This window comes from Podarcis liolepis (assembly GCF_965112155.1).
Source record: "Podarcis liolepis genome assembly, chromosome: 8".
Classification (NCBI taxonomy): Eukaryota; Metazoa; Chordata; class Lepidosauria; order Squamata; family Lacertidae; genus Podarcis; species Podarcis liolepis.
Genome location: NC_139560.1, coordinates 8,973,913 through 8,997,768, shown reverse-complemented (window position 1 = coordinate 8,997,768; position 23,856 = coordinate 8,973,913). Strand labels below are relative to the sequence as shown.

At 43.9% G+C, this 23,856-nt stretch overlaps 2 protein-coding genes across 4 annotated transcripts in view; one reads left to right on the top strand and one right to left on the bottom strand.

The window, feature by feature from the left end:
• The window catches only part of LOC310713076 (solute carrier family 2, facilitated glucose transporter member 5-like), a 25,649-nt gene extending 19,223 nt beyond the window's left edge, over window positions 1-6,426 (bottom strand). Inside the window, exons 1-2 of one of the 2 annotated variants that reach the window (XM_083516804.1) lie at window positions 6,214-6,426; window positions 2,528-2,661 (exon numbers count right to left, since the gene is read on the bottom strand). The gene's annotated coding sequence lies outside the window, so the exon portion shown is untranslated. Of the gene's footprint in view, window positions 1-1,301; window positions 1,450-2,527; window positions 2,662-6,213 lie in introns of those variants that run through there. The other variant, XM_083516803.1, reaches the window with a different exon arrangement.
• Window positions 1,445-23,856, top strand: LOC310713055 (solute carrier family 2, facilitated glucose transporter member 5-like). Of its 2 annotated transcripts, XM_083516747.1 has the most exons (14): window positions 1,445-1,498; window positions 6,414-6,547; window positions 8,129-8,360; window positions 10,675-10,770; window positions 11,643-11,794; window positions 12,696-12,820; window positions 13,698-13,850; window positions 13,939-14,064; window positions 15,198-15,385; window positions 18,416-18,526; window positions 20,577-20,678; window positions 21,194-21,269; window positions 21,393-21,520; window positions 23,630-23,856. In XM_083516747.1, exons 1-14 carry the CDS (start codon window positions 1,496-1,498, stop codon window positions 23,801-23,803), a joined length of 1,800 nt encoding a protein of 599 aa, XP_083372873.1. In that variant the 5' UTR covers window positions 1,445-1,495; the 3' UTR covers window positions 23,804-23,856. The 2 variants fall into 2 exon arrangements, with proteins under 2 accessions (XP_083372873.1, XP_083372874.1); XM_083516748.1 differs by lacking the exon at window positions 13,698-13,850.

Sequence of the window (23,856 nt, the reverse complement as noted above, 5' to 3'; positions counted from 1 at the left end):
TGGATCTGCCATGATGAGCATCTGCGCTTCAAAATTTACCACTATACTGGTCATCATCAAATCACTTGTATTGACCATGGGAGAGAACTTCTTTAGTCCTTGAACATTTGGCTCCTTCAACATATACAGTTGTACCTTGGAAGTTGAACAGAAGTCCGTTCAACTTCCAAAACATTTCTTTGAAAACCAAGGTACGACTGTATTGACATGATCTCAGACAGAAGCTGGAGAAAGTACAAGAGCTGCCCATGTCATTGATTGTATAAACAACAAGATACAATGGAATCTCTCTATGGGCAGTCTCCCCACCCAATGCAGAGTATTCACCATGGAAGGATTAAAGGACAAACAAGCAAGAATCCACAAATGTGCATGCACAAGCATCACCAACCCACGTTGCCTGCTATGTGCAGAAAGCAAGACAACTACTTCCTTGGGTCAAATAAGGCCACAGCTTTATTGATTATTGACGTAAGAGGTTTGGCATGGGAATTGGATATAACCATTTTCATCCAGCCTACCTGCTGGATGTGTTGATTATTGGAGTCAACCCTAAAGTAGTGATGTCCTATGACTCATATCAAGTAGGAACATCCCCGTTGGATCACCATGTTGAGGATTGCCTCACCTGGGTGTCTGTATAGAAGCAGTTCTTCCTGGTTCCATTTATCAGGATACCCCTTACCCTTTGCAGGGACAGGCAGAAGATACAGCCTCCCATCAACCATGACTAAGGCTTACCCAATGCTTAAACCACTAAAGTTTTGATGATTGCTATGAGGTAGGTAAAACCCACTAGACAAGGCTAATTGGTCCAAGGGGAGATTCCTGTCCAGCCCTAAATATGGTGGTCAACAATGTCCACAACAAGGTCAAATGCACCACAATAACGACAACAACATAAAGTGTGTGTGTGAGTGAGTGAGAGATCCGACAAGGAAACTGTGTGCAGGAGCAAGGGTAGGCCATCTTAAATACTGGACAAGTGAACCCAAGTGAAACCTGCTGGCCTCAGTTGGTCCCAGGAAGAGTCCACCCCCCAGGCCTGCCTGCAATAGGCCAATTCAGCAGGCACACCTAGAATCTGACCTCCTAGCTAGCATGGAGGACCAACTGGCTCCTCAATGGCCATGAGATGCCCACATGTAGACACTCCATGCTGGATCACACCAGGCAGGGTTCTGCAGGCCCGCAAGGCCACCATACCAATGGTTGGGTTAGTGGAATTAGGTGCACAAATGTTGCGACCCCCCTGCTGCCCAATATGTGGAGAAGAAACAGACAAAACAAATAGTTCTTACCACAGTGGTCCCAGACTGGTGAGGAGGGAGGAACAGAGTCAATTCCTATTTTAATTTATTTTTTTTAAGCACTCAGAACTCTATTGGTGTTGCGAGAGCCAATCAGGGGGATGGATGTCAGAAGGTTCCAATAAGCTGTTGACAGTTGGGAGCTGAGATGACCCAAGCTTTCTCCTGACAAAGGAGACTGCTCTATGGTTGTATTCTAACAATAATTTAACTTGGAACAGTTGCTGGGGTGATAGAACTAGAATTCTGTTTCCTGCTGAATCAGAAAAAAAGTCAGTTGTTGTTGTTTTGTAGGCACTAATAGGATGGTTCTGTTCAGATCTTCTGGCTTCTGGTGTTATGATTCTAATGGTTGTAGATAAAATGGTATTACTGGTTTATTTTGGGCTGTTCTGTATTAACGTAGCTCTTCCCCAGGCCTATAGGACCCCCCATTACTGTTGTGATTCAACTTACATGTCCCTGCCTTCTCTAAGTGGTAGGCCGAGTCCATCATTATCTGGAGGGAAGAACATTCATAGTCACCCCCCCCCAAAAAAAAAGCTGTGGAGCTGTGGTTTACCCCACAGGTCTAATTTCCAGCACCCTTAAGAAACCACAGTTCCCCAGATTCTTTGGGCTCTTTTGGAGGAAAATGGATCATTTTCTCTCCTCACACTAAGAAGAAGAAGAGTTTGGATTTGATATCCCACTTTATCACTATCCGAAGGAGTCTCAAAGCGGCTAACATTCTCCTTTCCCTTCCTCCCCCACAACAAACACTCTGTGAGGTGAGTGGGGCTGAGAGACTTCAGAGAAGTGTGACTAGCCCAAGGTCACCCAGCAGCTGCATGTGGAGGAGCGGGGAATTGAACCCGGCTCCCCAGATTACGAGTCTATCGCACTTAACCACTACACCACACTGGCTCCCACTAGGGATTTATGCATATGCTTCAGTCCGAACCACTATTCTTTCACACTTTCACCTGACATTTCCTGTTATTCTGCTACTGGTTTACTTTACTCAGTTCTGTGTTCTGCTTTATCATCTACCGATGCAGAAACATTCATTTATCTTTCACGTAGCACAATATAGGCACACGTATCCACCATCAGATATTGTCAACAGGAAGGGAACATTTGGGTGAAATTCTCGTAGAGATGTTCCTACAGTTTCCTTACCTTTGAAATGGCTAAATACATTTGCAAGTGCTCTTTCATTCTACAAAATATCTCACCAGTGGTTTGCACCATGTAGCCTTCCCAGTTTGCCCATGCTTGAATTAACTCCCAGGGGAAGACATCATGAGGTAACTGCCACGTTGTCTTCTCACATCAGAAAGCTTGGGTTGAACAGCAACAATAAGGTATGCTAAAAAAGAAAGAAAAGAAAACCAAACACCCACAAAAATTCTGGATAAATGCTTACCGTATTTTTCGTCCCATAGGACGCTCCGTCCCATAGGACGCACCTAGGTTTTTTAGGGGGAAATAAAGGAAAAAAAAATTCCCTTTATTTTCCCCCCAAAAGCAGGCCGGGGAAACAGAAGCAGGTTGAGGAACAGTGGGATGGCGGCGCTGCGCCTCCCTGCTGTCCCCCGAGCTTGTGGGGCTGGCCGATGTCTGCCCCGCGCGAGGGGCGCTCTGCATCAGGGTGCCCCCCCTGTGGGGCGGCAGGCTGCTATCCACAGCGTGGGGAGCCCTGTGGGGAACTCCTGCAAGGCTCCCCATGCTGCGGATGTCTGCCTGGCGCGGGGGGCGCTCTGCTTCAGGGCGCCCCTCGCACTGGGCAGCAGGCTGCTATCCGCAGCCTAGACATCCCTGCCGGACCTCCCGTAGGGCTGCCTAGGCTGCGGATGTCTTCCTGAAGCCTGGAGAGCGAGAGGGGTCGGTGCGCACCGACCCCTCTCGCTCTCCAAGCTTCAGCAAAAGCCTGCATTCGCCCCATAGGATGCACCCAGATTTCCCCTTCATTTTTGGAGGGGAAAAAGTGCGTCCTATATGGCGAAAAATATGGTAAGTGCCATGAGAATGGAAGAAAAAATAACACTCTGGAGAAATTGGAGGACATCTTTCAAAACATAAGGCATGGCATGGGTTCCCTTTGTGGCCCCCAAAAATGTGATAGTGCAATTAAAAGGAACTTATAGGAGCCAATTGCTTTAAGAAACTGCTAAGAAACTGCTGAGAAAGCTTCTCACTTTGCAAGCAGCCCCCCCCCCATAAAAGAGAGAAGTGAAAATACACGCAGGTCCACAGCATACACAATACAAAGCGCAATAGATGCACAATAGCTTTTGCTACAAAATGTATCTAAGTTATGCTTGTGCACAGTAGATGCTGAGCTACGAATATGCTTATGTTAGAAGCACAGGCACACTAAAATGAAATGTAACTAAATAAGCTCTGGCTAACAACAGCTTGTATGCTTTTTTTTGAATGAGGTAATCGGGTGGCGCTGTGGGTTAAACCACAGAACCTAGGACTTGCTGATCAGAAGGTCGGCGGTTCGAATCCTCACAATGGGGTGAGCTCCCATTGCTCAGTCCCTGCTCCTGCCACCTAGCAGTTCGAAAGCACGTCAAAGTGCAAGTAGATAAATAGGTACCACTCCGGCAGGAAGGTAAACGGCATTTCCGTGTGCTGCTCTGGGTCGCCAGAAGCGGCTTAGTCATGCTGGCCACATGACCCAGAAGCTGTACACTGGCTCCCTCAGCCAGTAAAGCGAGATGAGCGCCGCAACCCCAGAGTTGGCCACGACTGGACCTAATGGTCAGGGGTCCCTTTACCTTTACCTAATGAGAAAGCATATGATTGGAGAAAATTGTGATGTTTTGTGGCAAAAGCTTATAAATAACCCCCATCCCTGACCTCTGAGTGGGGGTTCCAGCCTGTGTGGAGTGATCCCACTGAAACACTTTACTACAGTAAATAAACTTTCTGGATTCTCTCTTCAACCTGACTCATGAGTAGTTAATGGGACTAGTGAGACAGCAGATTTGCACTGCAACACCTTCTTTTCCTCTCATAACACCCACCAACAATTCCTAAGAAATCGCTGGCTGTTGAAGCATTGTAATTAAAGAATTTTAAGTGGACTGGTGACCTTTTCCTTCAAAATTATAGGGAGGGTTTCATATGCCAGCTTCACCATTTCCTTCATTTAGTGCAGGTATTTTAGTTTCAGTATAAACAGGACTCCGTTTTCACACCTACACACACACACACACACACACACACACACACACCACTTTTAATTGTTCTACGAGACATGGAGGGAAAGAAAGAAGAAAACTAGGACATTCCAGGGTCAAACGAAAAACTGGGATGACTTCTGTAATTCTGGGACTGTCCCTGTAAAATTGGGACATGGAGGGTATGGATCTCTTCCATGCTACCTAAGTCCCAAAGCTTATCAGTGCTGACTACTTGAGGAGATTCTTGGTGCAATGAATAACTGGAAGTTCAGAACATAGAATGAGCAGGAAGTTCTTTCCCCTTTGAATTTATAAATTTCTAGTTGCTGGCCCCATAAATCCCCAGCTCTCCCAATCTACCAGATCTATCATTTTGTTACTTATCCCTGGTAAATCATTCTCCCTGTCAGAAATGATTTCTTAGATGTGTGTTGGTGTCACCATTCTTTCAGGTTTAACTGCTTCCAAAGCGTATCTAGAAGTCAGACATGGAAGTCCCCCATGAGCATGGCTGTACAGAGATACACATGAACACTGAAACATTGTGCCATGCACATGCAGCCATTCGCACATACCACAACTGCTGAAATGTTGAGAACATTTTAAAACCATTGATGGACTCTAGCTAAACCATATAGGTAAAGGTAAATGGACCCCGAACATTAGGTCCAGTCGTGACCGACTCTGGGGTTGCGGTGCTCATCTCGCTTTATTGGCTGAGGGAGCCGGCGTACAGCTTCTGGGTCATGTGGCCAGCATGACTAAGCCGCTTCTGGCGAACTAGAGCAGTGCACAGAAATGCCATTTACCTTCCCGCCGGAGCGGTACCTATTTATCTACTTGCACTTTGATGTGCTTTAGAACTGCTAGGTTGGCAGGAGCAGGGACTGAGCAACAGGAGCTCACCCCGCCACGACCTTCTGATCTACAAGTCCTAGGCTCTGTGGTTTAACCCACAGCGCCACCCGCGTCCCCCTAGTTAAACCTAGCTAAACCTGCGTCCCCCTAGCTAAACCATATATTGCCCTCGAAATACTGAAAGGAATACAAAATGAGGGGGAAATCACAGCTCAGGACATAATATGCATACAGGAACTGGTGTTGTTATCATTGTTCTCTGTTGTTAATGAGAATTTGAAGCATAAGGACTTGATCAAAATATTATAAGAAGAATTAAGGTGGGCATTTCTAAATACTGGGATGATACAAAAGGGGATGAATCAAAAAAGGGTGGATTGAGGGATCCAATGATGGATCGAAAGAGCTTGACAAATAACTTTTATTTAGTGGAGTAACATGGGCACAAGCATAGAGAACAAAACACAAAAGATGACTTAGAAAAGTCAGGTGTATTTGTGCCAATATGGCTTCCATTTATTGAATAAGCAAATACTGATACTTCTCTGCCCAGATCCCCTTCTTCTCAATCAAAATGCAGGAATAATGCCTTGCAATAGGCAATCCTATCAATACAGATTTTCAATTAGTATTTCAAAGAAATCCATCCCAGCATAAGAACTGAACTATTCTCAAAAGAGCTCCATAGTTTTAAATGTGAAATGTTCAATGGTCCATGAGATATAGTATTTGAATACAGCACTTCCAGGTGTGTTCCTGAGATTATACTGCGAGTCTAACGATGACACTGGAAGATCAGTCATTATTATCCCCATGAAGGAGTTAAGGCAGGGGTCAGGGTGGGAAGGCTGAGTGAACATTAAGGCCACCTAGTATTATTCAGGTATAGCTCGATGAGATCTGAATGGGTGCCTTCCTTATCCATCACTCACTCATTTTGCCACTATGCTATTCTTGCTTTGTCACACCAGTAATTAATCCACATTAAATGATAGTGAGAGTACGATTCTAAACCAGTCTCCTTTGTACACAGTGATTATGCATAATCTTGGTTCTCAACTGTCAACAGTTTCTTCTAGAACCTTCCAACATCCTCCCCCAATTGGCTCCCGCAGCACTGCTAAGAGTTCCATTTGGCTTATTTCAAAAGAATTTAGGGTGTGGCTCAATTATTCTTCAACTCACTGGTAATAGAAAACAACAGTAAGTTTGAGTGTTTGTTGCCTGCTCGCTCTCAAATATTTCTATCAAACCTCCCCTGCAGAGGTTGGGGTGACTACCACCAGATTTCACTCTACCCATTTCTGTGGGTCTTTATATTTTGAAGCCTGTCCCAAGAGGTCTGGATGTAGGATATGACCAGACTGTGTGTATGTCAGCGACTGGGCAGAGGAGGAATGGTGGAGACCGCCTCCTCGTCCTGACCATTTCAGGTAGGAGGAACAGGAAGACAGTATAGATTTACAACAGGGGTTTGAGGGAGGTCGCAGCTCAGAGGCAGATGAGGGGGAAAGCTGTGAAATCATAGGAGAGCTGGAACAACACCCAACTGGCACATTGTCATTAGAAAGCATTCCAGACCCTCCATCTCCCAGAACCTGGCGAGCCTTAAAAGTAGGAGAGCAAAGAGCTCAAAGACAGAGATCATGTAGCAGCACCTGTAGAAGTGACGAATGAGGAAGTGGGATAGAGGGGTTCAACGCCATTAACCAAGATGCTGGTTTTTACAGCCTCTCTCTGTAAAGATTGAAATAAAAAAGGACGGTAAGAAACTTTTCCTTGTCTTTATGCTTTGCTGGGCCACCAGCCTTGAGCTGCGGACAGCATCCTGACAATGTAGCTTCATTATACATGGGGGAGAGGTTTTGGGTGGAAGCTATTTAAACCTACCCTTCCCACTTTCTGAACACTTTGCATTCTGGAGCATTTATTGGTATTCCCCTCCCTCCACCCCCAGTAGGCAGAAGAATGTGTCTGCCATGAATTGAGCATGGTTTCTATGTCCCCCCCCCCCTTTTTCATTTCTGCTTGGTATTTTGGATTTGCCATTTGCTAATTTGGGGTTTTCTAGGATATTTAAGATTTCTAGGATGGCATACCCTCCAACTTCTTAGGTCCCAAAATAGATTCCAGCTGTTAAGGAGGGTGCCATCCCATTTGGTGAGATGTTCAACTCTTTGAGAATACATATCCAAGATATGAAGAAAATTATGTAGAGGGGAGAATGCATAAAGGCCTTTCTTCACCCAGGCCTTTGGCTAATTAAAGAATCTACGGACGTAATCAAGAACACTGCCAATAGCAGAACATGAACTCTCTACAGCTTCGGGCTTTGTTGAAATGTTCAAATAATCAAGGACCAAAGCAATTCATTCCCACAATATTTCAACTAACAAAAGATGTGGTGGTGGCCACTGGGGTAGTGGCAAATCAGTGTGGGAGACCCCCATAACCACCCTCCTAGGCATGTCCAAAAATGTAGGCTTCTCCACTTCCCTTCCACTATACCATTGAGAGAGGGGGGTCTTGGGATTAGGAAGCTCATGGAGGAGACCAGGTCTATCAGTGACTGCTAGCCTTAATGCATAAATGGAAAAACTTTAGAGCAGGGAAATTTTGCAAGACACAAACAAAAACAGAGCCAGTCTTACACTTCCATGCCTTGATTGTAACCTTTGTGCAGATATCTCTCAGGCTGCTGCTGGAATTGCAATGCTGTACTTCTTAAGTAAGTTGAAATAGTTACTTATGTTCTGTCAACAGCACTCTCTTATTCTCTGACAGGTCAGCCATTTTCCCCGACTCTCAAAAAGAAACCATGAAGAAAAAGCAGGAGGCATCCAAAGCGTCAAGAAAGCCCAAAACACCCAGAGCACACAAAGCACACAAAACACACAAAGCACCCAATGAACCCAGTGCACCCAGTGAACCTAGTGAACCCAATGAATCCAAAGAACCCAGTGAACTCAGTGAACTCAGTGCACCCATTGCACCCATTGCACCAACCAGTCGTGAGGTGAGCTTGAAGAATCTGTGGAATCCACTGAGTTTATAAAAACTGAAAACCCATGTTGCTATGTAATTGTTTCCCAAGGTTCAGACAGGGATGTAAACCAATTGTACGATATAGCATACAGTACTTTGGGTGGCGTTCAGGCTTCTGGAGCAATCCAAAACCAAGCAGAATAGCAGTAGGGCAAGATGAAGCTGCCTAGTTCCTCCATCAATGCTGGCTGGATCAGAAGGCTGGGGGAAGGAAAAAGCCTGCTCTGCGTTACCCCACCCTCAGGGCCGGGTTTAGGTTCAGTGAGGCCCTAAGCTACTGAAGGTAATGGGGCCCTTTATATGTCCAGCTGTCCTTTGTCAACAACAAACTGCGACTGTTTTTTGTGTTGAATATATGCTATATGGTAATTTATGGACCTAATAGGTATCTAAAGCCATTTGCACATAACAAAATATGTATTTTATCCAAGTAATTGTTGAACTGAAATACAATTAAGCAGAAATATAATTATAATATTTATATATAGTATTATAGTAGTAAGTGAGGGTAATAGGGAACTGTACTAGGTAAAGGTAAAGGTACCCCTGCCCGTACGGGCCAGTCGTGACCGACTCTGGGGTTGCGCGCCCACCTCGCTTAAGAGGCCAGGGGCCAGCGCTGTCCGAAGACATTTTCGGGTCACGTGGCCAGCGTGACAAAGCTGCTCTGGCGAGCCTGCACCAGCGCAGCACACGGAAACGCCATTTACCTTCCCGCTATAAAGCGGTACCTATTTATCTACTTGCACTTAAGGGTGCTTTCAAACTGCTAGGTGGGCAGGAGCTGGGACTGAAAGACGGGAGCTCACCCCGCCGCGGGGATTCGAACCGCCGACCATACGATCGGCAAGTCCTAGGCGCTGAGGTTTTACCCACAGCGCCACCCGCGTCCCTAGGGATCTGTACTAGTAAATAATAATATAGGCCTACTAAATAATAAAGATGAATATTTTTCTAAAGTAATTTTATAATGGGATCAAAATAAATAAATAACGTATTACATGAAATCAATCAGTAGGCATAAGACTCATACCCTTAGTCTATGCTGCCAGATCATCAGTCTACAAGCACTCTTTAATATTAGATAACAGGTACAACAGCTTGATGTACATTCAACTGTGCTGCACTGCAGTCTGCAGCTGCATACTACCTGTTGCCATGCGACCAGTCCCTGCAGAATGTAGGCACCCTATACATAGACATGAGCAAACTGGTGATATTTTAGGGAGCAGGCTAGCAGGCGGGGCTTATTACTTACATCATAGGAGCTTACACAACACAAAACACTGTTGCTGTATGTCGGTTTTGTTTTATTTGTCCCCCCCCCTTATATTTTGGAAATGTACATCCAGTTGTTTTTCCCTTTACATTTTTTTTTTTGGGGGGGGGACAAAAGAGTGGGGCCCTAAGCTATAGCTTGTTTAGCTTATACATAAATCTGGCACTGCCCACCCTGGAGATAACTTGGCATTTGGGCATAGATGAGGCCAGATGCCATGAAGCGACAGCAGTAGGGCCAGCATGAGATTCAGTGGTTGCTGAACTATCTCATCCCCTTCTCACCTACACTCAGCAAGGATCCCACCAATTTTGCTTCCACCTGGAACAGTGAATGGAACGGAAAGCTGTGCAGCAGCAGGGCAAGGCTTCCAGAGATTCATTCTGGGGTATGGGGGTGGAGGGAGATGTGAGCTCCATCTGTTTCTCCACCATGGAGGACCTTGCAAGGTTGGGCTGTAGCCTTCCTCATGCTTAGAGTAATCCGATGGGTAGACTGCAAGTATAACCAAACTTTGATTCAGTTTACTATATTTAAAAGATCCTTGAGAGATAAAGGTGGTCTCTAAATGTAATAAACACAAATAAATAAAATAAAATAAAATAAAATAAAATAAAATAAAATAAAATAAAATAAATAAAATAATAAAATAAAATAAAATAAAATAAAATAAAATAAAATAAAATAAAATAAAATAAAATAAAATAAAATAAAATAAAATAAAATAAAATAAAATAGAAGATAATAACCATCATGACTAGCAGGAGATGGTGTGGCAATGATGATCATGTTCAGCTGGAGTAGCCAAAGTATACAAATGTTGCCATTATAAAATAATGTCTTAATGTTTCACTCTATCTTTCAGTCTACAAATGTTTTAGTGATAACTGTAGTTAATCAATTGTTACTTAATATAAGTATTCTGCCCTGTACATTCTCATCACGTTTCTTCTTCTTCTTCTTCTTCTTCTTCTTCTTCTTCTTCTTCTTCTTCTTCTTTCTGCAGGATGTCCCAATGAGGCTTATTTGGATTTCAATGGCTGCCTGCTTAATTAGTGTACAATATGGATACAATATGTGGTTACTCTACACCCCTTTTGTGGTAAGATAGCCCTGTGTTTCACGTGGCTTCTTAAAGCAGGGGTTATTGTTGACCTGGGAGACCTTTTCTCTGTTGAGCATCACATTTCTTTTGGGATACATTGACAGGGAACATAGGCTGGCACAGGTGTAGCCAGATCCCAAAGTAGGTAGGACACTGCTGCAAATCTCTCTCTCTCTCTCTCTCTCTCTCTCTCTCTCACACACACACACACACACACACACACACACACAGAGAGAGAGAGAGAGAGAGAGAGACTCATACAAGCTTCCTTCTTAAGTTTTCCAAAAAGAAAAGAGAGGGGATAGTCATAGTCAATTTCCCAATGTATCCTGTTTTAAAAGCCAGTATATGACAAGCTACTGCTCAGTAAATAAAAGTAGAATATAGAAGGCAAAAAGGAGAGTGCTCCTTTCTCTTTGAGTCTAGATATTTAAAAAAGGGACATATTTTCCTATTTTCACTTGTGAAAGTGTGGACAAAACTTTTGTGATATTTCCTAGCAGGGGTGTCAACTTGAATACAATACGGTGTGGCAGGTAAGTCCCACCCCACATAATTGATCACAAGATGCAGTGCACACATACTGTTTGAATGGCAATGGCTATTAACTTGCGGAGGGGGTTCTGACCACCTAAAATAGTCTATGGGAGGAGGGAAAGGGACCTCAGCTCCGAGGAGTTGGCCCCATGCCTCCCAGTTCTTAATGTGAGTGGGAGAGACATGCACATACTTTCTCTGGGCATCCCAGAATTGCCTGCAGATCCTTGGCCATCATTCAGTTGGTCCCAGGCTCTCGCATTCTGCTGCCACACAATGTCATGCCACATGAGCAGTCCTAATCTCAAGCATTTATTGTGCTTCTCCCTCAGCTCCTACATGACTTGTTCAACATAACAACCTTTGAAGAGATGGAAGATCCCGGTTCTCAGATGTATATTGTGGCTATCACCATTGCTTTATTTCCACTTGGAGCCATTTTTGGGACCATTCCTATTGGTTTTCTGGCCAATAGATTTGGCAGGTATTGAGATGAATTTGTGACTGCTGAACGACAAGGAGAGGGAGTGGCAGGGAGAGACACAGTGAGATCCATTTAGGTCCATGGAATCATACCTGAAAACCTTTTGTTATCTGATAAAGCTTTGTTTGAAGGTGGTCAGAACATGCCTACCAATTGCAAGATAATCCCACCAATGCTGTTTTGATCAAACATGCACCAGCAAATTTTCTAATATACAGCTGTGGAAGAACCCAGAAGTTAGTGGTAGAACACATGTTTACATTCAGAAGATCCCATTTTCTCTCATCATCATCCCTCAATTAAGAGATTTTATCTACCACAGCAGAAGGTTTCTAGCTCTAGTGGAAATATATGAGCAATGCCTCCTGATATTTATTAAGATAAAGAAAGTGTGTGAGTAATTTCACAGTGCTTGGGTATAGAAGTTTCAGGGCCTTCCATGGGTCCTTGTTTCCTCCCATTACAAGCAAACCCGAGGGCCTTCTGGCAGTTCCCTCATTGCGAGAAGCAAAGCTACAGGGAACTAGGCAGAGGGCCTTCTTGGTAGTGGTGCCCGCCCTGTGGAACGCCCTCCCATCAGATGTCAAAGCTATAAATAACTACCTGACATTCAGAAGACATCTTAAGGAAGCCCTGTTCAGGGAAGTTTTTAATCTGTGATATTTTAGTGTATTTTTGGTTTCTATGGAAGCCGCCCAGAGTGGCTGGGGGAACCCAGCCAGATGGGCGGGGTACAAATAATAAATTATTATTATTATTATTATTATTATTATTATTATTATTATTATTATTAGATTAGGAAATTCCTCTAATCCTATAGCTCCTCTCCCCCTTTTGCTGCTTTGATGGTATCATATATTGGCATCTTCCCACCTCACTGCCCCTTTCACTGTCTTTTCAGGAGGGGAGCTATGAAGATAACGACCTTTTTGAGTCTGATCCCTCCTGTCCTATTGGCTGTTGGTGATACCGTAGATATCCATGAATTCACAATTGCTGTACGTTTCTACACCGGGATATGCACAGGTGAGTCAAGGTCCCAGGTTTAGTAGTTTGGCATAGAATTCATGTTGTTAGTTTGAGCCGAGCAGAGACACTGAGCAATAGTTTGTTTCCACAACAGAGGGAGGGTGGGCTGCTAAAGAACCAAGTAAAGCAGCGTCAGTGTGTCTCATTTTCACAAACATCTCCCTAATTGACTTTGGAAACCAGTGTTGTGGCTCAGATAGGCCACCAAGGATGAAAAAGCTGATAGAGGTGGCCTTGAAACTCTATAGGACTGTGAGTTGGAAAATGGATTTTTGTAAAATACGAAAAGAGGAATCACTGTGCAGAATTATTATTATTTAAATATAAGTATGGGATGTCCCAAGGCCTTGGGTTAATTGGTATACTAATTATTGTATCAACAAATACACCACCATGGAGGTTGTTTGACCATAGTTTCCATCCATCGCAGCCAATAGCTATTCCATGGCAACTCGACAGAGAATTGTACATGAATTGTAGTCCACTACTATCAGTTTGGCTTGTCCTGCTACCTTAATAGTGGCCAACACTATTAGTTTGAATTAAATGATTTAATGCCATTTCTCAGAGATATACAGGCTCTGGGCAAGTTCCAACAAAAGAACATTCCCAAGTTGAGAGGCAGCTACTGAGAGCACCAGTCCGTACGCCCTTGTGGGGGCCGGGTTTGGTTCAGAGCTACAAGTGGATGGTGTTGCCATATCTATGGTGTGAGATGTGAAATGTCGGTGACATTTTGCAAAATTCTACAAAAGAACAGCTTGGCAACATGAGATATGACTTGCACGGCCTACTGGAGCCTCAGGGTTGTTCATACATTTTGCACATATCACATGTTCATTGTGATTTGTCTGCTTATTTATCAACTAAATAGGACTAATCTCTGTTGTTGTTCCTCTGTATCTTGGAGAGATCGCCCCTGGAAGCGTGAGGGCAGCTATCGTCATGATGCCCCAGCTATTTTATGCTTTGGGCATCCTTGCGGCTCAGCTAATTGTTTTTGAAGAATTATTTAAGATGCGAGAAGGTAATTAAGAGAAATTAATCCTTTGGCTTATACAAGACCAGACGCATGGCCGCAGTTTCTCCACATTGTCGTCTATCTTCTTGCACAGGTTACGTGATTGTGATGGGCATTTCTGGGGTAATGCCAATTTTTCAGATCATACTACTACGCTTCTTTCCTGAAAGTCCGAGGTATCTGCTCATTCAGAGGAAGAATGCAGAGAGTGCAAGGGAAGGTACGATACTCTGAACTGTATTGAGATTTCTAGTTGTGAGCATCATACATAGCCATGAGAACGCATCTGGCTGAAGAGACATCACCCACCATTGGCCAGAATAATGACCTCTCCCCATTCTAGCATTTTGAAATAATTGCTTATATTCCCATGTTATTAATTTAGAACCAACCACATCCATTTCATTACAATGTGCACACATATGAAATATTAGTGTAAATGATTATACACATGTTTATGGCCACTGGGCTTCCAATGGCTCCTAGTAATGACGGTGATACGTTACCTCTATTATTAGAGGCCGTTGTTTTGTTTTAGTTTTTATAGTCTTGCTGTTCAGCAGGTGGTGGATGTTTGGAAAATATACAATAAAGCTGCAATGAGACAACTAATTCATAAAATGTATCTAAAACACCAATAGAAATATTTAAGTAGGAACTGAGTAAAATACTGCTTCAATCAGCAATGTCACTGCCCACCCCCAACCCCACCTCAAAAGAAGTCTGGACAAGGAAATGGTGTCTGCATGACATACATAGCCATGAGAACCCATCAGGCTGAAGAGTTTTTTTTTTTCCCAAGTTGATGGAGTTGCAAACAGATTTTTTTCTGGAAGCAGTTGACATGGAAATGAATGCTAGCCTTCTGCTAGATATCCAGAAGAGACCTTTAAGTTGTGGGAAGGGTCACATAAATTGTGGAAATTATCAGGTAAATAAATGCCAGGAAGTGAAATAAAGAACTGTTTGAATGCAGCTGAACATTCACAATGATTGCTGACTCCTCCCCACTACTGCCTACTGGGTTCCCCCACTCTCCAAGTTTTAGTTTCATTTGTATGTGACTTCCATTTTCTGAAAAAAGTCCCTTTTTTTTTTGCTTTGAACAGCTTCCTTAACTCCGTTCATTCACCACAGTGACATCCCCTTGGCCCTGTTAGATATTATTACCAATCAGAGTTGTATATTCTAGCTGAACATTTATGCTGACCATTTTAAATAACTTCCAGACATTCTAAAGAGATTTGACCCTCTAGACTTCCCCTTTCCCACTTCCTTCTTAACAATATCCTCATTCTTCTGAGACTCTTATTCTACTGAATCCTAATCCTTTCTGCCTCTGTTCCCATGCAGAACTGAAGGTGCTGAGAGGCAAGGATGATGTGGAGAATGAAATGAACGAACTCTGTCAGGAGGACGTCTTTGAGAAAGCAGAAAAGAACATGACTGTTGCTAAACTGCTATCATCCCCAAACCTGAGAACGCAGGTCATCACCATAGTTGTCTTGACAGGTGGTGCACAGCTTGACGGCATTGGTGCGGTAAGCAAAGCATTGCCCCCCTTAAAAAAGAAGTTTGGAGGTGGAGCCAGATAATTGAGGCCTCATTGGGTTTAAAGGCTGTGGCATCAATTATCACTGCTTGTCTTTAGACACAGCCAAAGTATTTCTACTCAGGGAGCTACTCTGTGGGTTTTGTTGGGAGTTCAGTGCCCATCAGTCACAGCTAGGAGCTGCTGTCCAATAGCACCTGGAGAACCACAAGTTCTCCATCCATGCACAAGTTATAGTCAGACTCTACGGGAAATATGGCATTGCCTGGGAAAAAGATTGACACTGGGCTTAGACTTGCCAATCAGAAGGTTGGCGGTTTGAATCCCTGTGACGGGGTGAGCTCCCGTTGCTCGGTCCCAGCTCCTGTCAACCTAGCAGTTCCAGAGCATGCCCCAAAGTGCAAGTAGATTAATAGGTACCGCTCTGGCGGGAAGGGAAACGGCATTTCCGTGTGCTTCTCTGGTCTTGGTGTTTCCATTGCACCAGTAGTGATGCTGGCCAAATGACCCGGAAAAACTATCTGTGGACAAACACCGGCTCCCTCAGCCTGTAAAGTGAGATGAGCACCGGAACCCCAGAGTCGTCTGCAACTGGACTTAACTGTCAGAGGTCCTTTACCTTTACCTTCTTCTGAAATGTTGAATGCACTACATTATTTGTGTGCCAAGACCCCATGGCCTTGCAGTTCCTTAAGGGTGGTTAATCAGACAAGACAACAGTATATGGTTTTATGGGATCAAATAGGCCACAACTTTTACTGGTTACAGATGTGAGTGGTTTGACATAGGCATTGGGTGAAACCAAACTATATTATATTATATCATGCCAGCCCAACTGCTGGGAGTGTTTCTAAGGAGAAACCACCATTAGGGGAAGACCTATGACCTACATCAAACAGGGGTATCTCCCCCCCCCCCGAGTGTGGAGGAGTAGGAGTGGTGTGGCCCTAGACCTCATCTGGGCTTCAGACAGAAGCCACTCCACCTCGGCTTACCCAGAGTTCTCCTTAGCATTTACAGTTGGGGCTGAGACAAGCTTCAACCCTTACAAGCATCAACCATTCACTGTAAGCAGTAACTGAGCTCTAAGTAGACCAAGAGCTGTATATGCCAACTTTCTATGATTGGGATGTTGGAAAACTTTCCCCCTTTGGGAGAGGCTGGTCCCTCTCCCAGGCTCCCGGGGTTTGTTTGCCGGTGATCTACCCTGACTGACATCCCTGTAGTCCAGGGAGATCTTGATAGGCGACATCTCCCTGCGTAGAAGATGCACACCCCCTTCTTCCTTGCATACCATCAGGAGAAAGAAGATAGTCAGAAAGTCTATTACATCTCATTTATTTCTGACTGTACAAAAGAATAAAAAAAATGTCCGTTCTCTCAGACTCCACCAAGCAACAGACTGAGACTTTACACAAGCAACAGGAAGGTCTCATATTACACTGAAAACAAATCCCTATGAATCCGTGTGAACTGCCGTGTACATCCTGTCCCACGGTCAGACACATCATGTGATGTAAACATCCAGCTGCTTGTTTGCAGCTGCGTAGTACTCATATTCCAATATCCTCCCCCATATGAATCGACTTTAGCTGCGAAAAAGCTTTATCCAGAGAAGAAAACAAACAGTTGCCAACTATTGCATCGTGGACTGGGGCTCAGAGCTACTGTGTAGATGCCCATGTTTTGGTGCCTTCTGCAGTAGTGATGTATGGAAGTGAGAGCTGGACCATAAAGAAGGCTGATCACCAAAGAATTGATGCTTTTGAATTATGGTGTTGGAGGAGACTCTTGAGAGTCCCATGGACTGCAAGAAGATCAAACCTATCCATTCTGAAGGAAATCAGTCCTGAGTGCTCACTGGAAGGACAGATCCTGAAGCTGAGGCTCCAATACTTTGGCCACCTCATGAGAAGAGAAGACTCCCTGGAAAAGACCCTGATGTTGGGAAAGATGGAGGGCACAAGGAGAAGGGGACGACAGAGGACAAGATGGTTGGACAGTGTTCTCGAAGCTACCAGCATGAGTTTGACTAAACTGCGGGAGTCAGTGGAAGACAGGAGTGCATGGCGTGCTCTGGTCCATGAGGTCACGAAGAGTCAGACACGACTAAATGAATAAACAACAACAAAGTCCAGCATCTTGTTCCCCACATTCGCCAACCAGATGCCTAAGGAAATCTTAAACAGGATTCTTCGGTTCCTCAATATCTTGAGTCACCACCAGTTGCTCCTTCATTTCATATTAGACTATTATTTAGATATAATCTGGATGTCTGACAGTTGACAGTTAAGTCCAGTCGCGAACGAATATAGGGTTGTGGTGCTCATCTCACTTTACTGGCCAAGGGAGCCGGAGTTTGTCTGCATACAGCTGTCAGGTCATGTGAGCAGCATGACTAAGCCACTTATGGTGAAACCAGAGCAGCACTCAGAAACATTGTTTACCTGCCCACCGGAGCGGTACCTATTTATCTACTTGCACTTTGACATGCTTTCGAACTGCTAGGTTGGCAGGAGCTGAGACCAAACAACGGGAGCTCACCCCGTTGTGGGAATTCGAGCCACCAACCTTCTGATTGGCAAGCCCTAGACTCTATGATTTAGACCACAGCGCCACCCGCGTCCCTTACCATATATATACCACTGGTATATTTCTTTGGTTTTAACTTGATTGTATTATGGATTTTAATATGGTGGTAAGCTGTTCAAAGGCCCAAGTTAATGGTTGGTATGCTGATAATTTAATAATATGCTGGATCAGGCTGGTGGCCTAGCAGAGAGCCAGTGTGGTGTAGTGGTTAAGAGTGATAGACTCGTAATCTGGGGAACCGGGTTCGCGTCTCCGCTCCTCCACCTGCAGCTGCTGGGTGACCTTGGTCTAGTCACACTTCTCTGAAGTCTCTCAGCCCCACTCACCTCACAGAGTGTTTGTTGTGGGGGAGGAAGGGAAAGGAAAGGAAAGGAGTAGGGAAAGGTTGACCAAGACTAGACTATTGATTATTTTTTTCTGATTTCAGGTGTACTATTTTGTAGATATAATCTGGATGTCTGCAGGGGGGCAAGAAAAAATGCTCCGGTACCTTCGTATAGTATTAATTATTGCTGGCTTAATCGCACTCTTGATCACGGTAAGCCTTTTCCACTTCTTTGTCTCTTTCCTTTTGAATCTTAAAACTCACTGTTCTTCAAAGGAAATAAATTTAAGTTTCACAGTCTCCCCCCGTCCACAACAGCCCCATGAAAAATAAACATTTTTTTTAATTATAGTATTATGAGCGTTCTCTGAGCATTCTTTGTCAGAGAGCCATAGTTATTAACACACAGTACCTGTATTCTAGTATGCATTGGAAGTTATCCAAAGGGGTAAAAAAATCAGCTTGAACATTCTGTTTTTGCATCAAAAATAATTTTGCTTATTTGTTTCTTTCATTTTGGAGGATACATTCCTATTCACTAAGTGAAACACTTGTTTTCATTCCATTAGTGAATTTATGTGGAGGGGTAATAAGATAAAAAGTATCCAAACAACTGAATTTCAAATCTAGACTAACTGTAAGGAGAAGCCGCTACTGCAGAAGAACCAAAGTTCTCAAAATGCCCTTAAGAAAGTCCAATTAAATTTAAATTGTCTGTGGTAAAGATATACCCTATAAGCTGCAATTCTATACAACAGGGGAAACCAATCTGTTGTTCTTCAGATACTGTGACTTTTTGAACAACTGAACTTTATTACTTAATTTATTTATTACTGACTTACTGAACTTTCTCTACACCTTTTCCTCATCCAGCTGGCTGGAGCTGATGGGAGTCCTTAAGATTTAGGGAGTACCATGTTGGCTAAATGTGCAAACTCAAAGGCACACCATGCTTCAATAGCTGTTGTTTATATGTGGATTCCTCCATAGTGAAGGGTATCTTCATTCAGATATGACCGAGAACTATCATTCCTTAGGGACACACATTTTTAGCAGAATGCTTGTATCATCAGTCAACATCACACATGGCAGCAGCACAGTTTGATATCATTTACTACCACTACAAACTGCAAACAATAAACAACATTATACAGTATTACTTCAACACAAAAACACAACTATCCTGTCTTAGATGCCTACAGAAAACTTTTTATTATTATTTCAGAAAGTCTGCTTTATTTGAAAATTTTGCTGATTTTATCTGTGCTCTGTTGATCATTATTTTATATTTTTAATGTACACCATTTAGATATTTTAATTTTGATTAAGAATAATAATGTAAATTAAATTAAATTAAATTAAATACTACAGTGATTTCACTTGTGCACTTGATGAGAATTGCTCATAAAAAACGTTCTCCAAGGCAGGATTGTCCTGAGAAGTGTAGGAATAAAATACAACTGGTCCTTTTAAGTACTTGGGGTTTTCCTCTCTTCCCTTTGTCTACTTTAGTTTTGCCCCTCGCTCCTGGTTTTGTGGTCTGTTTCTACCAGAGTCCAAACCACACTGCATAACACCACTGGCTTTTAAAATTTTATTAGCATTTTTATCCCACCCTTCTTCCAAGGAGCATGGGGCATTCTCATTTTATACTCCAAAGAATCACGTCTAACACTACTTACTACACACCTCATCTGCTCTCATAATAGGGACATTGAAAGATTCTTGTTGGAGACTCTAGAAGAGAAAAAGGCCCATCTAGTCCACAATCCTGTTCTCAGAGGGTGTGAAGTTATGTTGAAAAATATCCCCCAAATGCATAATTAGGTTACACAGTGGTACGTCCGGTTACAGACGCTTCAGGTAACAGACGTGTCAGGTTACACACTCCGGTAACCCAGAAATAGTACCTCGGGTTAAGAACTTTGCTTCAGGATGACAACAGAAATTGCGCGGCGGCAGCGGGAGGCCCCATTAGCTAAAGCGGTACCTCAGGTTAAGAACGGACCTCCAGAACGAATTAAGTTTTTAACCAGAGGTACCACTGTACAGCATTAGCTTGCTTACACTGACACTATCAATGAACTCTTAAGAGGTTAGTCAGGACTTGCCTTTGGAGAAGCCACACTGATATATTCATCCATATGCTTCCTAATATTAGCTTTAATAATGCTTTCTACCAGTTTTACAGGAGACAATATAAGCTAACTTATGTTGCATTGTACTTTCCTGTATCTCCTTTCCTCCTCTTTATATTCTCTAGATGTATCTCGCTGATTCTAAGGGACATAGGTATCTGCTTCTGATTGGCTTTGCGATGTGCAGCATCGTCTGTGTTCTGTTAACCTTGGCCCTGGAACTGGAGGTTTGTAATTGAGAGTTGAGAATCACCAAATGGGCTGTCATTTAGCCCCGTTCTTGCTCCCCCTATACTCCATGCTATGTAATAGCAATAAAGTTAATGTGGAAGTTGGCTGTATATGCTGATGGGTACATCTGTAGAAGGAGACTTGAGAGAAAAGTTCTTTTGGTTTATACAATTCATTTGGATTTTGTGCAAAGGCTTGAAGGGAATGGCTGAGAATGGAGATAGTCTCCCATCTGTGAAAGTCATATGGATGTTGCAAGACAACTCAGAGAGACGGAGATCTTGGTGTTCTGTCTCACCTGCTGTTTTCAATTGGCCAGCAATTCTAGCCAAAGTGGTTGCTGTCCCATTGATGTTAAGAGTCCAACTCCCATCAGGCCCAACTAACATGGAAAGTGGTGAGGGATGATGTGAACTGTAGTCTAGCAACATTGACTACCCCGGCACTAGATAAGGGGCACCTGTCAATATTACATGTACATAACTGAAATGCAACCTACTTTCTCTAACAGGACACCATCGACGAGTTGGCGTATGTCAGCCTATTTTTAGTGCAAGTATTTATCATAGCACACTCCATTGGACCAGGTAATTGCTCACATTATGTTCTGATCCCCTTAAGTGATCTGCAAGATATTAATTGGATAGAGGAATATTTGAGTTCTATGGTGAAACAGTGATCCATGTCATGAACCCTTTCTTTCCACCAAGGTCCACTTCCAAATGTAATTGTGGTGGCAATGTTCCTTCAGTCGTCACGGGCCTCAGCCTTTGTGATTGCGGGATTTGTGCAGTGGTTCACACACCTTCTTATGATGATGGTGTTTCTTCAAATTGTGGTGAGTGATATTGATAGTCAGCTTGATGCAGGGAGCAAGGTTTGCGTCTGTGAGCTACACCCATCTCTGTTCCTCACCATTATCCACCCACCCAGCCCTCGGGTAAAACCCAAGATATGAAGCCATAACCTCAAATGGATGGATTTGTCAGCATTCTTGTCTTGTGCTTTGTTCAATGTGAATGTTAAGGCATCTTGAAGATGTGCATATTTTCTAATAAGTTCAAACAATCTGAACAATATTCAAATGCCCAGTTGGTCATGAAAACCACTGCTTAGCCTTGAGCAAATTGCTCTTGCTTTCAGGAAAGGAGCCATAGTTTTGTGTGCAGAAAGTCCCAGACCTGATCTCTGGTATCTCCTGGAAAAGACCTCTGTCTAAGGACCTGCTGCCAGGCAGTGTACTGAACTGGTCGGACAAATTGTCTGACTCCGTACAAAGCAGTTTCATGTGTTCATCTTTGTCTGCTGCCAGGTGGTCTGGGCCTTAACCAGGAACTGCTTTAGCCAAAGGGTCAGAGCTACTGTAGACTGTATGTGCTCAAGCCCACTACAGATATAGAAGGGAATAAGGAGTATGTAACTTCAGCTTCTGTCAGTGGCATAGCGTGGGTTGCTGGTGCCCAGGACGGGGCAAGTGTTGCAACTCCCTGAACTGGGCATTGGTCAGTCTCTTTGCTGGCCAGTATCTAATCAAGGGATCTAATCAATCACTCCTTGCAAAGTAGTCCCAACCTGGGAGTAGAGATAAGGCAGAGAAATGCAAAGCCAAGAGCACCGCTGTGTTGCCTTGCCCTCCTGTCCTTGGAAAAAGGTGTTCTGGGCAACAAACATGGCTCCATAATTGCTTTCCCCCCTTCCTCTTCCTCCCTCCCTCCTTGGTGGGCTCACTAAAACCGCCCTTCCTCTCTCCTTCTCGGTCAGCCCAGGGGTGGGGCATGTGGGGGTATCCCTTCACCAGCCGTGAGGAGAAGAAGACGCTGCTGTCGCCGTGCCCCATAACCCCAGCCTGGGTGTGGCTTGACTCCCCGCAGCTCCCGCCTTGAGGTGGGAGCCTGTTGTGGCAGCGCCTGGTTGCTCTCCTTCAGAAATTTGTCTGCAGGACCATGCACCACCTGCCCCCACACTATGCTACTGGCTGCTGGGATTGGTAGAATGTGTGAAGCCTCTGAGTTTACTACTCTACATAAGAAATCTTCCAGCCTACTGCACACATCTCAATCCTCTACTTCCAGTAGTTGAGTGGGTTGCAGGATACACACTTCTTATATCATCAAACCTTGTGCTTGTGTACCCTAAGCTCAAAAGAACAGCTGCTGTTGGAGGAAGTAGCAATATACAGTCATCACTTGGTTTCCCCACTCTCTAGCAGTAGTGAGGCAAGCAAGCTGACCCCTGCTGCTACGACCCATCTTACCTGTAGAAGGGCTCTTTTTGTAGAGCATGAAGAAGTAGCCAGCAGTTCACCACTGAAAACTCCTCTGGTCAAAGCTAAAGGGTTTGGGGATGGCTGTTTGTTAAATGTAGTGGAGAAGACCATCCTTGAGGAGGTACTCACTCTTAGGTATAGGTGAGATGATCACATTTAGCAGTGGTCCTGATAGGTCCTCCAAGCAAGACAGGAGCAGCATTTTGGACGGTGGCATGGGCGGGGGCTCGTGACCCCCCCCCCTGCAATATCCTCCAGCTTATCCTATGCCAGAAACTCAGGCTGAGGATAGAGAATCAGAAGGAGCCTCAATGAAGTGTCAGCAGAGCACCGTGTAGAACACGTGGTTCCCAACCTTTTTTTTGGCCGTGCCCCACCTAAGCATCTCTAAAATCCTGATGCTCCCCCCCCTTGACATATTACTCTTATTATTCTAAAAGTGCACTCATATTCACATGTTAAAATAGTTAATATCTATTCACTGTTAATAATTCATTCTAAAATTGCCCCCCCCTAAAATTCAAATTGCCTCCCTGTCGGGTGTGTGCCCCACGATGGGAACTACGAATCTAGAAGCACTTTGAGCTCCTGGGTGGGGGGAGGGTCCCAGAATGATATGTGTGTGAAATATGGATGAATACAATTCTCTATTATGCTCAAGTCTATCCTTTTCATCTCCAGGTAAAAATCGGGACCTACAGCTTCCTTATGTTCTTGCCTTTCTGTGGAGGCCTGTTTTTTTTCCTCTTCAAGAATTTCCCAGAAACCAAGAATAGGACCTTTGTGGATATTAGAAGAATCATAGCACTCCAGAAGTTTAGGAAGACCAAATTTAAGAAACCGACAGAAAAGTAGAAACTTGGGAAGCAACCAATGCAGTTTATTTATTAAATTGTGTTTAATAATGA